Source organism: Xyrauchen texanus, chromosome 42 (assembly GCF_025860055.1).
Source record: "Xyrauchen texanus isolate HMW12.3.18 chromosome 42, RBS_HiC_50CHRs, whole genome shotgun sequence".
Lineage (NCBI taxonomy): Eukaryota > Metazoa > Chordata > Actinopteri > Cypriniformes > Catostomidae > Xyrauchen > Xyrauchen texanus.
In genome coordinates this window covers 33,066,408-33,082,474 of record NC_068317.1, presented here as the reverse complement: position 1 = coordinate 33,082,474, position 16,067 = coordinate 33,066,408, and the positions used below count along the sequence as shown (strand labels likewise).

At 46.6% G+C, this 16,067-nt stretch overlaps 1 protein-coding gene across 2 annotated transcripts; it reads right to left on the bottom strand.

The window, feature by feature from the left end:
• Nucleotides 1-5,543: 5,543 nt before the first annotated feature.
• On the bottom strand, nucleotides 5,544-14,338 carry LOC127634931 (amiloride-sensitive amine oxidase [copper-containing]-like). Of its 2 annotated transcripts, none has more exons than XM_052114692.1 (5): nucleotides 14,240-14,338; nucleotides 8,408-9,951; nucleotides 7,959-8,247; nucleotides 7,692-7,824; nucleotides 5,544-6,995 (listed from the first exon to the last, which is right to left on the bottom strand). In XM_052114692.1, the coding sequence occupies exons 2-5, from the start codon at nucleotides 9,942-9,944 to the stop codon at nucleotides 6,726-6,728; spliced, it is 2,229 nt and encodes a 742-aa protein (XP_051970652.1). In that variant the 5' UTR covers nucleotides 9,945-9,951; nucleotides 14,240-14,338; the 3' UTR covers nucleotides 5,544-6,725. The 2 variants fall into 2 exon arrangements, with proteins under 2 accessions (XP_051970652.1, XP_051970653.1); XM_052114693.1 differs by having other exon boundaries at nucleotides 8,459-9,951.
• Nucleotides 14,339-16,067: the final 1,729 nt, after the last annotated feature.

The following is a 16,067-nucleotide window of genomic DNA, read 5'->3' as shown; positions in this document are numbered from 1 at the left end:
AGAAATGAGAGAGGCCGCACACGTATGTACTGCTCCAAAAGATCTTTTAATAAATACCCATGTGGTTAACACAGCAGCCTCTCAAATGTTTTTATCTTCCAGGATAGAGTTACATCACAAATAAAGTGCATGGCTGTAGTATGTATTTCTGTTCCCTTTACAAAAAGATTCACTAGGATGCTGCGCTTGCTAAAAGCGCTTTGGGAACAATCCTACATGTTTGTGACCAGCTGAAATATGTGTGTAACACGTCAATGAACATTGACCGGAATTTATAGCCTCGGTTGGTGTAATCATTGGATGCACCTGTGACCGGGCTATAAATGGACGAACAAGGACATGCATGAGTTTTGTTTTGTTTGTTTGAGGGAAGAGCACGCTGCTCTCGCGTTGGGGCAGGGCGGGTGCGCGCATTGTGACCTACATTCGGTCAGGATGCTTTACGCTCGCCTTGCTTACTTACGAGAGCTGGCACCCACACTTCATTCATGGGGCTTTCGTATGGATCTGGCTGAGGAGCGAGCGACGGGTCCGTCCCTTTCGCTCGCTCTCTCCCCAGACCCGGCTGGTCCTTCACGTTATCTTGAAGCGCACTCCGGCGCCTCTTCAGTTCACGAGGGGGACCTCGATTCTCTTGGGTCTGCAGATTTCCAGTTACACACATCTGAGCACTCAAAGCACATTTCAAAATCTTCTGAAGAGTTACTCGATGTGGTTACTCATGCAGTGGCCAGATTTCAATTAGACTGGCCATGCGACCAAGAAACCCCCAAACGCTCCAAATTTGAGGACAGATTTCTGTCTGGTGGCCAAGGGAAGGGAACGCCTCATCAGTCCCTTCCCTTCTTTGATGACCTCCACGATGAGCTTGCTTGTTCGTGGAGGAAGCTTTATACCTCGCACGTTCACGTGCCCTCGATGTCGTAGTATTCGACTATCGTGGGTGCTGAGGCGCGAGGGTATTCAATGATACCGCCGGTCGAAGAGACACTTGCGGGTTATCTCTCGCCGGGTTTGGCATCATCATTGAAGAAAATCATCATGCAGAACTACCTCCATGCTTGTGGGGAGGGCTTATCAAGCGGCAGGTCAGGCTGGTGCTGCACTGCACACCATGGCTGTGTTACAAGCTTAACAGGCTGACCTACTGAAAGACCTGAGTGTGTGTGAAACACTTGATGAAGGAGCTTTTTCAGAACTTCGTCGGGCTACAGATTTATCTCTCCCTGCGACCAAGCAGTCAGCCCGAGCCATTGGCCGATCTATGTCCGCTTTATTCAGTACGGAGAGGCATTTATGGCTTAACCTTTCGGGCATCAGGGATAAAGACAAAGTTTTCTTACTCGATGCCCCGGTTTCGCCTTCTGGTCTCTTCGGAGACGCCATGAATATGGTTATCTCCAGATTCCAGGAGTCGAAAAGCCATGAGGAAGCCTTTGGGCAGTTTCTTCCTCACCGCTTTCAGGGGGCGGGGCGTCGGCCACCCAGTCTCGCCCCGATTCTGCTAGGAGGGAGGCTCAAAAACAGAGAGTGGCGAGTCATGCTCCCCCTCGTAGGGACTGGGGACAGGCTCGTCGCCCTCAGCAGCCCCCCAAGCAAGACCTCAGGGCCATAATTTCCAAAAGAAAGAAACCCTGACAGTCTTGTATCCAGCCTTGTGGGGGTAGTTCCCTTCGGGACGGGGCACATGTATCATCCACTTCGGCCCTCCCGATACCCTCACGAAACCTCTTCACTCCCGCCGCCTTTGGTGTTTCGGGTGATAGAGGCTTCCAACAAAGAGTTGGGTGTAACGTTGCTTCCTGCCTTAATCCAGGACACGGAACACTCAACACCCCCTCAACAGGAAGTGTTGAAATTAGTACCCATCTCAGAGAACCTGGCTGCATGGAAACGTCTGCCAGGTATTTCTATGTGGGTTCTAAGAACAGTAGAAAGAGGCTACAAAATTCAATTTGCTCGCCGCCCTCCGTGTTTCAACGGCGTGGTTCCCACTACCGTAAAACCGGAGCAGGCATGTCTACTGTGGAAAGAACTGCAAAATCTCTTGGTCAAAGGGGCCATAGAACATGTTCCCCTTCCAGAGAAAGAGTCAGGCTATTACAGCAGATACTTCCTGGTTACCAAGAAGGGTGGGGGGTTGCGTCCGATTCTAGATCTTCAGGGCTTGAACCGCTCGGTTAGGGGGTTCAAGTTCAAGATGCTAACTGTCAAGTCAGTCGTGTCTCAGATCCAACATTACGATCGGCTGGTCACAATCGATCTTATGGATGCGTATTTCCATATTGGAATTCTGCCACAGCACAGGAAGTTCCTGAGGTTCAGCTTTCGGGGACTAAGCCTTCCAGTATCGGGTTCTTCCATTCGGCCTAGCCCTATCACCCCGCACATTCACGAAATGCATGGATGCAGCACTGGCTCCTTTGCGACTCCGGGGCATCCGCATTCTGAATTATTTAGACGACTGGCTGATTCTAGCACAGTCTCAAGAACTGGCAGTTCAGCACAGGGATATCGTCTTGGCTCATCTGGTTTCCCTGGGTCTAAGACTCAACATCAAAAAGAGCGTTCGTTCTCTGACCCAGGAAATTACCTATCTAGGGGTTAAATGGAACTCGATCACGATGCGGGCACAGTTGTCTCCCGTTCGTGTCATGTCCATCCAGAACTCCCTGAGCAATCTCAGGCTAGGTCAAGGTTGCACTGTTTTACAGTATCAACGAATACTAGGTCTCATGGCGTCTGCGTCCACAGTGATTCCTTTGGGCCTTCTCCATATCCTTTGGGCCTTCTCCGAGTCCCAAACCAGGCAGTGATGTAGCTGCTCAGGATGCTCTCAATAGTCCCTATAGAATGTAGTGAGGGGGGTCGGGGGGTGGGAGATGTGCTTTCCTCAGCCTTCGAAGAAAGTAGAGACGCTGCTGGGCTTTCTTGGTGATCAGGGATGTAGTGGAGGCTAAATGCACATAAACGCCTTTTACGCAACTCCCAAAATTCGGAAATAATGTTTACCCACCTCCAAAGTGGGTTTATCCACCTCTAAATAGATAGTTCCTAAGCCATTTTAAATTAAGCTTATGTCGTTTTAGTTTCATATTGTTCATTATTAGTTTCATAGGTTGTTAAACCTAAGACGAAGTCTTTCATAATGCGCTGCTGCCAGTGTTTCCCATGCGCGTGCATCGATATTGACTACTACCAGCTATATACAGCGTGCTGACCTCAAAAATCCAGCTGTATTCTAACAATAACTTAGCTCTCCTTATTAGCTAGGCTCCTTGCATGCTGGCTAATAAGTAATAACTGACAGTGCTGTGTTGGACAGATTTATGCAGCGGTGTTCCATGACGGAGAGAGAGCGCGAGAGGTACGGGTGAGAGAGAGAGAGAGAGAGAGGGACGAGCGTGAGGTAGCTAGTGCTGCGTGAATGCGCTACGGCTCTCTGCAATCAAATACGATTTTAAATAGGCTTAGTAAAAAATAAAAAATAAATCGAAAATCAATGTGTGGCGGTCAGCGTTGATATTGTGGCTGGCAAAAATTCTTTGATTCCAGCTTGTTAAATGTGAATATGTTCTAGTGTCTTCTCTCCTCTGTGACAGTAAACTGAATATCTTTGAGTTGTGGACAAAACGAGACATTTGAGGACATCATCCTCCTGGGCTTTTGGGAAACACCGATCCACATTGTTCTGACATATTATAGACCAAACAAATAATTGATTAATCGAGAAAATATTCAACAGATTAATCGACTATGAAAATAATCCCAAATCCTTAATCATTATGTACAAGTGCATTGCATTGGAAGCCCTGGATATAAGCCTCCCTCTCTATCTCTCTTAAATATTTTTGTTCTCTCTGTTTGTCATTTAGTAAACTTTATAGATTTCAACCATATTATTCCTTCTTGGGTCTCTTTAACAAGAACTTAGATTAATGTATGAATTGAATAGTGATTGTGTGACCTATGATGAGGGAACAACCAGTGATACCCTTGGTAGTACCATCAAATGATAGCCTATAGCGATGTCATCAGGATACACATACACTGGTAGGCAGTGGCCCACCTTACCGGGTGACCACGTCATGGTCCACCAGAATTTATAGTTTACCCACCTCTTTTTTTACCACTACACCTCTGAATACAGTGTATTGCAACCAATTTTCTTGCTTGGAGAAGAAATAATAATTATAATAATGAGTGACTTAGGGTTCGGGATCAACATTTGACAGTTCCATTCTGAATTCAGAACACAAGACACACAAGAAAGTCCAAACACCACAAAAACATAGCCTACACAGGGTGTAACACATCTCATTTATTTTCACTTTTCAAAAGATAATTGTATATCCTAAGAGAACTATAAGACAATGATACTTGAAATACATATGAGGTTGAAATTTATCCCAAGATGAACAAGTGTCAGCAGTGTTATCATCTACAAGAACAGACTTTAAAGAGCAAGCAATCCAGTGTAAATGAGCATAGAATAAAGACTTATTTAGGAAAATTTAGCAATTCATCCACAGTAAATGTAGAAACACACTCTGAATCCTCTAACTTGGTTGCTAATGATAGAAACACAGTTTCTGTGTGTGTGTGTGTGTGTGTGTGTGTGTGTGTGTGTGTGTGTGTGTGTGTGTGTGTGTGTGTGTGTGTGTGTGTGTGTGTGTCTGTGTGTGTGTGTGTGTGTGTGTGTGTGTGTGTGTGTGTGTCAGTCCAGTCCCTGAGTATTGAGGATTCTGATGGCTTGGGCCCGAATGCTTCGGTACCTCTTGCCAGACATCAGGAGGGTGAAGAGTTTGTGTGAGGGGTGTGTGGGGTCATCCACAATGCTGGTTGCTTTGCAGATGCAGTGTTTAGTGTAAATGTCTTTGATGGAGGGAAGAGAGACGCTGATGACGCTGAAGTATCCTCACTATCCTCTGCAGGGCTTTGCGGTCCGAAATGGTGCAAGTCCCAAACCAGGCAGTGATGCAGCTGCTCAGGATGCTCTCAATAGTCCCTCTATAGAATGTAGTGAGGATGGGGGGGGTGCTTTCCTCAGCCTTCGAAGAAAGTAGAGATGCTGCTGGGCTTTCTTGGTAATAGAGCTGGTGTTGAGGGACCAGGTGAGGTTCTCCGCCAGGTGAACACCAAGGAATTTGGTGCTCTTGACGATCTCCACAGAGGAGCCGTCGATGTTCAGCGGAGAGTGTTCACCTTGTGCTCTCCTAAAGTCAACAACCATCTCTTTTGTTTTTGAAGATGGAAAATTATTTCTTATTGGTCAACAATAGTCACTGTGCTCCTGCAACTCTAGCAACTATATTGTATATTTATTTATTTATTTATTAATTAACACATACTAGATTAGATCCGGTAACTGTTTCACCTTTTTTTTAACACCTTTTTGCTTCTGCTAGTCCATTTTAAATGATCCTGCAAGTATAATAATTAGACAGGAATTGAATAATAAAAAATAAATTAAAAAACATGCGCCACAGAATAGTGCTGAAAAACCTTAAAATTATATTTGTTTTATATTTTTTATTTACAGTATTTATGTCCCTCTTGAAATATGGAAGCAGAACAAATATTCTAATATATTTATTCACACAGATTATTGTAAGATTAGTGGGAGGGTAATTATGATTCTTATGAGTTCATTCATTCACATCACATGAATCTGTCTCTCTCTCTGTCTTTCTCTTGCAGGTTTCCAAGGAGACACTGCAGATGAATTCTGGACTGTTTGCTGAGAGATTCCAGAACAGAGCTGTTTGTGTAAGTCACCCCTGTTTCTTAATTATCCAATCACTCCATCATACCTCACACAATGCAGTTAACATTACAGCAAATATAAACAAACAGCACTCAAGTGTACATGACTTTATACACGTGTGTGCACTTAACTATTACACATTTTTATTTTCTAAAACACGCAATAGGAGAATCTCATGAAAAATGCCCTGGTCATGTTTCATCCCGAAATCAAATCAAAAGAATTTAGCCAGTTATGCAAATGAAGCCATTTTTTTGTTGTATTGTTGTTGTAATGCAACAAAATTGATGATATATTATTTTAACTGTAAATGTAAATTTGTTAAGTACATTTGTTAGCATACATCATAGTAGTATCTGTTGTACTACATTTAATTATTACTGATTTTAATAATAGAAAATAATTGTGTCCAGGCAGGATGATTTTCATTACTTTGATAATGAAAATTTTAAAAATAAAAAAATAATAAAAAAAACCAAACATATGGACACATTGTTTGAAAAAAGGGAATTTGAGGGAGTTAGGGGAAAGGTGCCTAAATAATTTTACAATGCAAAACATCTTAATGCTCAAAGGCTTTATTTTGTCTATGCAAAATATAATTTCTTATTTTTTCATTTTTATGTAAAATATGACTTGGACATGTTTTCATGAGATTCATCCTAAAACATAAACATTATAATATATATATATATTAATATTGACAAAATACTAATCATTATATTATCATATTTAGGTTGTAAAGAATTCTGCGTTTTGTTGATGCTGTTTTTAATATATTCTACACTTCAATAATGTTAGGTTTTGTTTGATTAACTCCCTGGATAATGTAAAAAGTGCACTCCATTATTTATGGTTCTAAAGAGAATTTAATGTCCTACATTCTGAGCTTTTTGTAACATTTTATATACAGTACAAAAACACTTTAACATGACATGAAATGAGCTTCAGTCTCTGTCTAGACGCTGCTGTATGTGCCGTTGTAGAAGAATGGCTTGTCTGAGACACAGTGACCTACGACCTCCGGAGTCCACCTCTGAACCTTTGGCTGGCCCTTTTCATCAGGTCGCACAATAATGGTGCTGTGGGATGCAAGTGAGGGGTCTTCGTCAAAAAAGTTGAAGGGACGCAGGAAGAATCCCACTGCATTTCCTGGAGTCGCTGTGTTGGGGATGTCTTCAGAATGAGGAATGTGTAAGAATCCGACCGTTACCCAGGCAACCAAATCCTGCAAAGGAGTATATAGTTGTCAATTGTGTGTTTTTAGAGTTTTAAAATATATTTTTGTTTGTTGAGGGATTTAGCTGCTGCCAAAGAACTGTTTAAAAGTTTTGGTGATTATTACTGTATATCATGGACAAACAGTACATTTGCAACAGGAGATGAAATTAGAATGTCTTTGGTACAACTAGTTAAAGGATTCGTTCACCAAAAATGTAAATATAATTTACATGTGTTCATCTTGTTTTAAACCAGTATGACAGTATTTCTTATGTGTAACACAAAAATAAATGTCAGGCAAAAATGTCACACTGTGCGTGCCGCGGCGCCATGCTCGTCTCGGGACTCGAGTCTGAAGCCAGTGCTGAAGCGGTCTCATATGCATCAACCCCAGTGGTGTGACAGCAGCGGAGGATGCTATATGCCAAACTCAAAAATATTGTGTGGCTTCAGAACATATGTAAAAATGTGTGTGGTGTACAAGATGTATGGACTACTTTTATGGTGCATTTATAGTGCTTTTATCTCATTTTTAGATCTCAACACTATCCATACTCATTCACCTTCCTTGTTTACAAAAGAAGAATGAAAGTTATATGGCATTGGAACAAATTATTAGAGATTCGGTTTTGGATGAACTATCCCTTTAAGTAATCCTACAAAGACTGATGTTCTTAGCCAATTGTCTTGCAGCTCTGTTTACCTGGTTAACAATGTTTTCATTGTTGCGAATGAAATTCTCAAAGGTCACAAGAGGTTCCCATGGGTCATTCTGTGTGTAGATGCTACTGCTGCTGACCTCACTGTCTTTGTGTCTGGTTACAGCCAGTGGGTATCTGGATTCAGAAATCAAAACAAATAGTTATTCATAACTAGGCAATACAAAATGCAAAAGAGACAAATGTGTCAGTCTGGATCTTGAAAATGAATGTGCAAATGGTGAAGTATCCCTTCAAATGCTAAGGATTACCTTGACCATGAAATACCATTTTCCTCCCTCCAGCCACGTGGCAAAACACTATTGGCATGTGAGTTATACTGGATTCGATAGCCCCTCTTATGCCCCCACTTGTTATTTTGGTTGGGATTGTAGAAGTGCAGATATTTGGGGAGATTCTTGCCAAAGCGGAATGCAGCACTGCGTTCGGTTTCATGCTGTGTCTTATGCAGTTTTGACTGCAGAACTGTGTGCTCCGGACTCCAGGGGTTGGTAAAGTTGACATATTTCAGCTCAATTGATTCAAAGCTGTTGTCTCGTCCTGTTCAAATAGATTGAATACAAATTGTTATGCAATTGGCTGATATTTGCCGCCTTTGGTAGCTGCATGTTTGTTATAACTTTTGCATATTTGCACACAAAGAATAAAATTTGATTTCAGTTTAGATTTTACACAGAGTTAAAGCTGGAACTAAGATCACCTGCTATGTCAAGGTCCACTTTGTAATGAATCAGGTGTGTGTGCAGGTTACCAAGTACATAGTTGTAAACCCTGGTTCCATAGTTCAGTCCATTTTCTGTGAAGAATGTTGCATGGATATACCCAGTGGCACTCACTCTAGACTCCATCACACCATTCTGGTAGAAGATAAAGTCCCAGATGTAGTCATAGTTATACACTGTAGATGTGGTTCTAATCACCAAAACGTGGCTTTCCAGGCCTCCAAAGAAATTATAGCCTCCTTGGAAGTTACTATTAAAGTGTCTCCTCAGAGGAAGTCCTGTGGTCATCTCAAAGATGCAGAGAGCATTTTTGTACCGCACAGGTTTGTCGGTGTCATAGTAATGATAAAGGTCCACAAAATAGGCAATTTCTGGACAGTCAATCCCTGGCGCCAACTCATAATCCAAGGTGCCCATTGACCACCCTGCATCAATGTACTTAGTCTGCATGGCGGCTGGCGTATCTCCAGAGTAGAAGGCAATGGCTTCCTGCAGACCAATCTCATAGGCAATTCTTTCCCCATTGAAGCGCAGGTCAAAGATCTGAAGCCCAGCTGAGGATCGAACATGGTAGGCAAAGGACCATCCCGCATATTCTACAAAGTTCCCATCCACCTGGTACCTGGGGCCTTGGGGTTCCACAAGCTTTGCCCCGTGGATGTTGGTCCGTGTGTTCATGTGTCCTCGAGGAATGTAGGTGGAGAAAAGATCCTGCTCATCATGCTCAGGCAGCTTGAGTTTAGAGATCGTACCCTTCTCGTACTTCTCCACTAGTTCTTCCACACTGTCAAAATACTGCTCGTTGTACCACACCTTGTCTACTGTCCACTTCTCATGATCCAAATCTTTGTGGTTAATGAGGACCTCAAAGCCGATGGGGTGGATATAGTAGCCTTCCACAAACTTCTGCAACATAACCCATGTCCGTCTCTCACCGGATGCCAACCCTCTTGGAGCAATGTCTGAGAAGGTTAAACAGCGGTCAGTGCAGTTGCCATAGGTAAAGCCTGTGCTTTCATACAGAATCTTATTTGTTTTGGCAGCTACCTTCTCCAAAACCCCATTGAGGTGCTTGTACTCCACAGAAGAAACCGGTCTTGACTCAAAACGGATGAGCTGGTCACCCTTGAACGACTTGATGTGGTAGGAACTCGGGAAAGGCAAGGGACCAATGATGTACTCAGTCACATTGGGCTTCACCTGGTTACCGAACTGCACCACCACACGTGCTTGTCGTGGAGGTTTTGCCTGCCCTCTGTCCAGCACATGAAGAGCCTCGTGTTTACGAGGAACATGTAGCTCCATTAAGAGTATGCTGTTCTTCTTGAGGGTCTTTGCTCGTGCCGAGGTGAGACCCATCTCACTGCAGGAGTAGAGGTAGTCCCTCACGGCATTCATCTCTCTAGGAGTGAGATCAGCAAACATCAAAGCTCCATGATGAGCCCACTCTCGTGATCTCAATGCAGCAGTGGCCATATCCAGAGAAGCCAAGAGCAACATCACGAAGAACTGCATACTGGCCCTTGAAAAATTAACAAGCCACACTTAGTACATCTCACATTACTTTACATAAATGACATAAGCCTGAAAACAAACAAACTTGGAAAACATCCCTGTTTCCAAGCATTGTCACCATCGCATGTTGTGTTTTGGATGCTGGTTTACCCACAGGGCTTCTTAAATATCTTAAGCCAGGTTCCCCTTCTGTCGCTCTCCCCAGACCGCTCTCCCCCTGCATGCCATGGCCCCCTCCTGCAAGTCCACCGGGCCAAGGCACTCCAAAATTTGCACTTGGGTAGTCCTGTTTTGACGTGCCGCAGGAACTGCACTCGAACAGGCGATGACCACCCTCGTGGTCCGGAAACGCAACACATGGACTGGACCTGGTCGCAGTAGAGGAGATAGACAAAGCACGCTTTCTCAAACGCTCTCATCTCCCAGCTCCATCCTCAGTGATGAAGAAACAGACAGAGGCTATTTCACACATCCTGCCCTGCTGCAAACCTGCTGCCAGGGGCCATGCCCTGTCTGCTCGCCGAGGGCGTCCTCCTGCGGCTTTCAAGAGAGAAAGAAAATCTGTGCTCCGCCTCAACAAACATGGGCCCAGCTCTCAGCCCCGGCGTCAAGCTCCATGCAGAAGGTGGATGCCCCCTCATCTCACGGACCCCCTCGAGGACCCGGAAGGCTCCCAGGCACTCCCTAACGGGGGCTGCGGTACTCACATTCTCAATAATAGAGCTATTTCCTTTTTTGTCTCTGGGTCACCTGGCCCGAAAATGCCGTTCTCACGGGCGCGGAGCAAGGTAAGTGCTTTGAGTTTGTTCTCAGCACCAAAGCCTCGGAACGCACCCTTGCCTCCCGACCCCACACTGCCTGCTTCGCTGGGTACGTCCAAAATACTCGTCCCCTTGGTACCCCCAGCACAGAGTTTGGAGGCGTGGCTTTCACTGCCCAACCCATCACGCTGGCTGTACCGGACCATTCGACTCGGTTACGCAATTCAGTTTGCCAGGTCCCCGCCCCCCCTTCGCGGGTGTCCATTTCCGCAGTAGAACATGCCAAATCCCTGCGCAAAGACGTGATAGGGCCTGTCCCCCCAACCAAAATGGAGAAGGGTCTCTACAGCCCTTACTGCATTGTACCCAAGAAAGGCGGCGGCTTACGACCAATCTTGGACTTGCGAGTTTTCAACAGAGCACTGCTCAAACTCCCGTTCAAAATGCTCAAGCAAAAGTGTATCTTAATATGCGTCCGGCACCTAGATTGGTTCGCAGCGGTAGACCTGAACGACGCGTACTTCCACGTCTCAATTCTTCGCATCTCCTTTCTCGGCATGGAGTTAGACTCAGTCTCAATGTCTGCACGTCTCACCAACGAGGGTGCACAGTCGGTGCTGAAATGCCTCGCAAAGTTCAAGCCAGGCACAACGGTCCCTCTAAAACTCTTCCAGAGGCTCCTGGGGCATATAGCATCCTCCGCCACAGTCACGGCGCTGGGGTTGATGCATATGAGACCGCTTCAGCACTGGCTTCAGACTCGAGTCCCGAGACGAGCATGGCACCGTGGCACGCACTGTGTGACAATCACCCCCGCATGCCGCCAAACACTCAAACCCTGGTGTCCCGATGCATCCTGGTTACTACCGACGCCTCCAAATCGGGTTGGGGCACAGTTTGCAAAGGGTACGCAGCTGCGGGCCTTTGGAGAGGGGCCCCGCTGTGCTGGCATATCAGTTGCCTAGAGTTGTTGACTGTTTTCTTTTCCCTGCGGAAGTTTCTCCCGTTAATTCGAGACAAACATGTCGTAATCAGGTCAGACAGCACCACTGTGGTAGCGTACATAAAACGCCAAGGCGGCGTACGCTCCCGCCACATGTCACGACTCAGGTCGCTGCGTGCCACTCACATCCCCGGCAAACTCAATGTGGTAGCGGACGCGCTGTCACGACAACGCTTACCCAGTGGAGAGTGGAGGCTTCACCCCCAGTCGGTCCAGCTGATTTGGGAACAATTCGGCAAAGCCCAGGTAGACCTGCTTGCCTCCCGAGAGACCTCCCACTGCCCACTCTGGTATGCCCGAACAGAGGCTCCCCTCGGGGCAGATGCACTGGCACACAGCTGGCCCATGGGGCTGCGCAAGTACGCATTTCCCCCAGTGAGCCTTCTTGCACAGGTGCTGTGCAAGGTCAGGGAGGAGGAGGAGCAAGTCACACTAGTGGCTCCATATTGGCCCACCCGGGCCTGGTTCTCGGACCTCGTATTCCTTGTGACAGCCCCTCCCTGGCAAATTCCCCTGAAGAAGGACCTTCTTTCTCAGGGGCAGGGCATGCTCTGGCATCCGCATCCAGACCTCTGGAAACTCCACGTCAGGTCTCGGGATGGGACGAGGAAGATCTAGCTGACCTACCACCTACTGTCGTAGACAAGATCAACCAAGCCAGAGCCCCTTCCACCAGGCCCTGAAGTGGTGCTTGTTCACAGATTGGTGTTCTTCCTGGGCTGAAGACCCACAGAGGTGCACATTTAGGTCAGTGCTCCTATTCCTGCAGGAGAGGTTGGAGGGGAGGCTGTCCCCATCCACCTTGAAGGTGTATGTTGCTGCTATCACGGCCCACCACGACGCAGTAGACGGCAAATCCCTTGGTAAGCATGACTTAATCATCAGGTTTCTAAAAGGCGCCCGGAGGTTAAATCCCTCCCGGACAAGCCTGTTCCCCTCCTGGGACCTCTCGGTAGTCCTCTCAGCCGGTCGTCTGGCATGTAAAACACCTGCCCGCTCCTGTGTCAGACCACGTACACGGCTCAGCGCATGGCGTGATTTAAATTGGACCCATAGTGTCGCTTCTCCGACACAATGTGGAGAGAGCGACAGAAGGGGAACGTCTAGGTTATGAATGTAACCTCCATTCCCTGATGGAGGGAACGAGACGTTGTGTCCTTCCCGGCCACGTCGCTGAGCCGAGCCGCCGTAGTAGCCGGACTATTTCCGGCTCCTCAGAAAAATCCTGAATGAACTCGATGTATTTGCCTCGCCTTTGTACCCATATGTCCGGGGGCGGGGTATGCAAATACTAGCTGCCAACTTCTCATTGGCCTTTTTTCATAGATCAGAGGTATATTCGGTGCTCAAGAGAGACCCCTAGTGTCGCTTCTTCGACACAATGTCTCGTTCCCTCCATCGGGGAACGGAGGTTACATTCGTAACCTAGACGTTCACATGCTATGACTTTGGAAATCAACAGCCTTTGATTGCTTAGTGTAACATGTTCACTGACGTCCGATTTATTATCTTTGCGTTGAATCTTTGCCTCAGTCAAAGTTGTGGCAGTGTTAGAAATGTTGTGTAGCTCTCAATCAGGATGACTGGGACCAAAGTCTTGGCTACGTGTTGCAAACAGTCTGACAAGATCTCATTGGGATCAAATTGTACAATTTGACTAGCAACTATCATAAAATGTCTGTAAAAAAATGTAAAGTGTGCACTGCCAGCAAGACCATAAAGACCAGCATTTGTTCCTCAAACCAGCACTAACCAGCATACACCAGCCTGGATAAGGGTTTTTGCTTAGCGAATACAGAACACTTCAGCATTTTCATTGCTTCAACACAGTACAGGGCTCTGGTGTTTCTCCACTAAAATACCAGATGATAGACATTTTAATTTCATACAGAGTATGGAACATCCCAGCTAATACAGGACAGCTGGAAACTCTAGCCTGGACTAGTTGTTGACATTGGTTTTAGCTAGTCTTTTCAGCAGGTGTATCGCTTCAGGCAGAGGTTACAGTTTCTAGAGCTCCTCCCCTTGTGAATGCTTTTACAGATAACTGGTGCCAAATTGTGTAATTAGAGATATGAGGGTGGTTTGTACCAACACCTCTCTTATCCTCTAAACTTCCCTTTACATTTTCCTCTGCACTTCAAAGCCTAAGATGGGAAACAGAAAAACGAAATTCTCACTGCATGTAACTACCCCATTGAGGGCTGTTTGCAATATTCACCCTTTAACCCTGCGTCCTCCAAACAAAGGGGGCAATTCTTAAGCTGTTTTGTTCTTGCACCCCAAAGTCTGCAATGTTTTGTCAAGATCTCTTTACAATACAAAATGTTGTTATTAGTTTGTTCTCTTGCAGTCTTCTTTGCATCTCCGTCTGCTTAATCTATTTCAAACATGTTTTACAGCAGCGTTGATTTAATCACACAATTATGTAATGCACCGTCACACAAGGGTCCTTTGACTCATCTTGTGCTTGGAATGAAAAGAAAAAGAAAATGAGAAATACAGATTTCAAAATCAATGAATGAGCTTACCTTCAACGACTGTTTCCAAGATTTAAGGCTTGACAATTCCCCTGAAAGCAAGACTTGTGCTGCTGAAATATTTTGATGGATCATCCAGAGGATTTAGTGGTTTTCTTGTAGTAAACTCCTCTGCTCTCTGTTACTGCTTTTATCAACCACCCACAGCTCATGTTTGGAAGGCGATTGGCTAGCAAAAAGTCCTAAAACTTCAAGAAGAACGACAGCTTGAGATAATTGATGGCTCTGCTTGCATCATCAGTGCACATTTATGGATAATCACAGCATCTCATAATAGCTGCATGCTGAAAGGTAACAATTGTATCTGGATTGCTTTTTGGACAGTTTACCCCTCATATCACATATGACTTTTGTTCTTACGTGGAACACAAACGAGATGTAAACAGAAAATTAGCCTCAGTCGTCATTGAGATTTACAATACAAATGCAAAGAAAGCAGATAGTACATACGTACAGCTTGCATATGTTATATCCATACAGCTCTCATGCACTTTATCAACAAGGGGAAACATAAGCCCAATGTGGCAGCGGGGGCGTGGTCAAGCGCCCGTCCGGGAGAGGAAAGCGGTAAGGGCGCTTACACCTGAGCTAAATTATGCCTAACACCTGTCTCTAATTCCAGTGAGCACGAGGAGAGCGGCATAAAAGCAGACACCGAGCCTCCAGTCGAAAAGAGATGACAAGCCAACTCAGTGCGCTTGGTTACTATTGTGTAGTATAAAAAGAGAATTAAAAGCTTACCTGTTGCTGAACACCTGTTCCCTGTCCTCCTTCTTGTGGGAAGTGTTACACTGGTGCCGAAACCCGGGAATTTGTTCATCCAAGTATGGAGATGGGTCGCCCGTAGAGTCCTCCCAGCTGACGGAGATCCTCCAGTCCCTCGCGGCACTACACCAGAGCCACCAACAAACCCTGCTTGAGCTCCGGCAGGACCAGGATCGCCGGTTTGTTGAGATCATGCGGGCTCAGGCAGAGGACCGGCACGCCATCCGGAGCCTCCTCAGCCAGGAGGCCGCGCCGGCCACAGCCGCGACCCCGGACACCCGCTCCACGCTGCCCCCGCCCGCGTTACAGAAGATGGGGGTAGCAGACGATCCTGAGGCCTTTCTGGATTTGTTTGAGCGAACGGCAGAAATCTGGGGCTGGCCGCATGAACAATGGGCAGCCCGCCTAGTTCCTCTCCTGTCCGGGGAAGCTCAACTCGCGGCTCAACAACTGCCGGCAACTAACCTCCTGGCCTATTCAGACCTAAAAAGAGCCATTTTGCAACGGGTCGGTCGGAGCCCGGAAGAGAATCGTCAGCTCTTCCGGGGCATGAAGTTGGAAAAGTCCGGTCGCCCGTTCGCATTTGCCCAATGGCTCCGGGACGCCTGTCGGAGGTGGCTGCTCGCGGGGACCGCGACGTCGAAGGTGTTGTCGATCAGGTGGTACTGGAGCAATTTAGTCAGCGGCTGCCCCAGAAAACGGCGGAGTGGGTCCAGTGCCACCGCCTGGCGTCGCTGGAGGAAGCCGTTCGTCTCGCAGAGGACCATCTGGCGGCGATCCCGAGGGCGGACGAGCCCTCTTCTTCGTCTCTCTCTCTCTCCCCTTCCCTTGTGTCTGCCACTGCCCTCGCCCCCTCCCCTTTGGTCTCTTCTTCTGTTCTCTCCCCAGGGCCCATTCCTGCCCCGCGCAGGCGTGGAGGGTTCCAGAGACCAGCTTCCCGGCCTTGGGAGAATGTACCCTCCCACTCCCCGTCTTTCAGCCGCTCTCCTCCTCAGGTGGGGGCGCCCGCCAGCACAAGTGCAGCCGCAACGCCTGGGCCGGCCTGTTGGAGGTG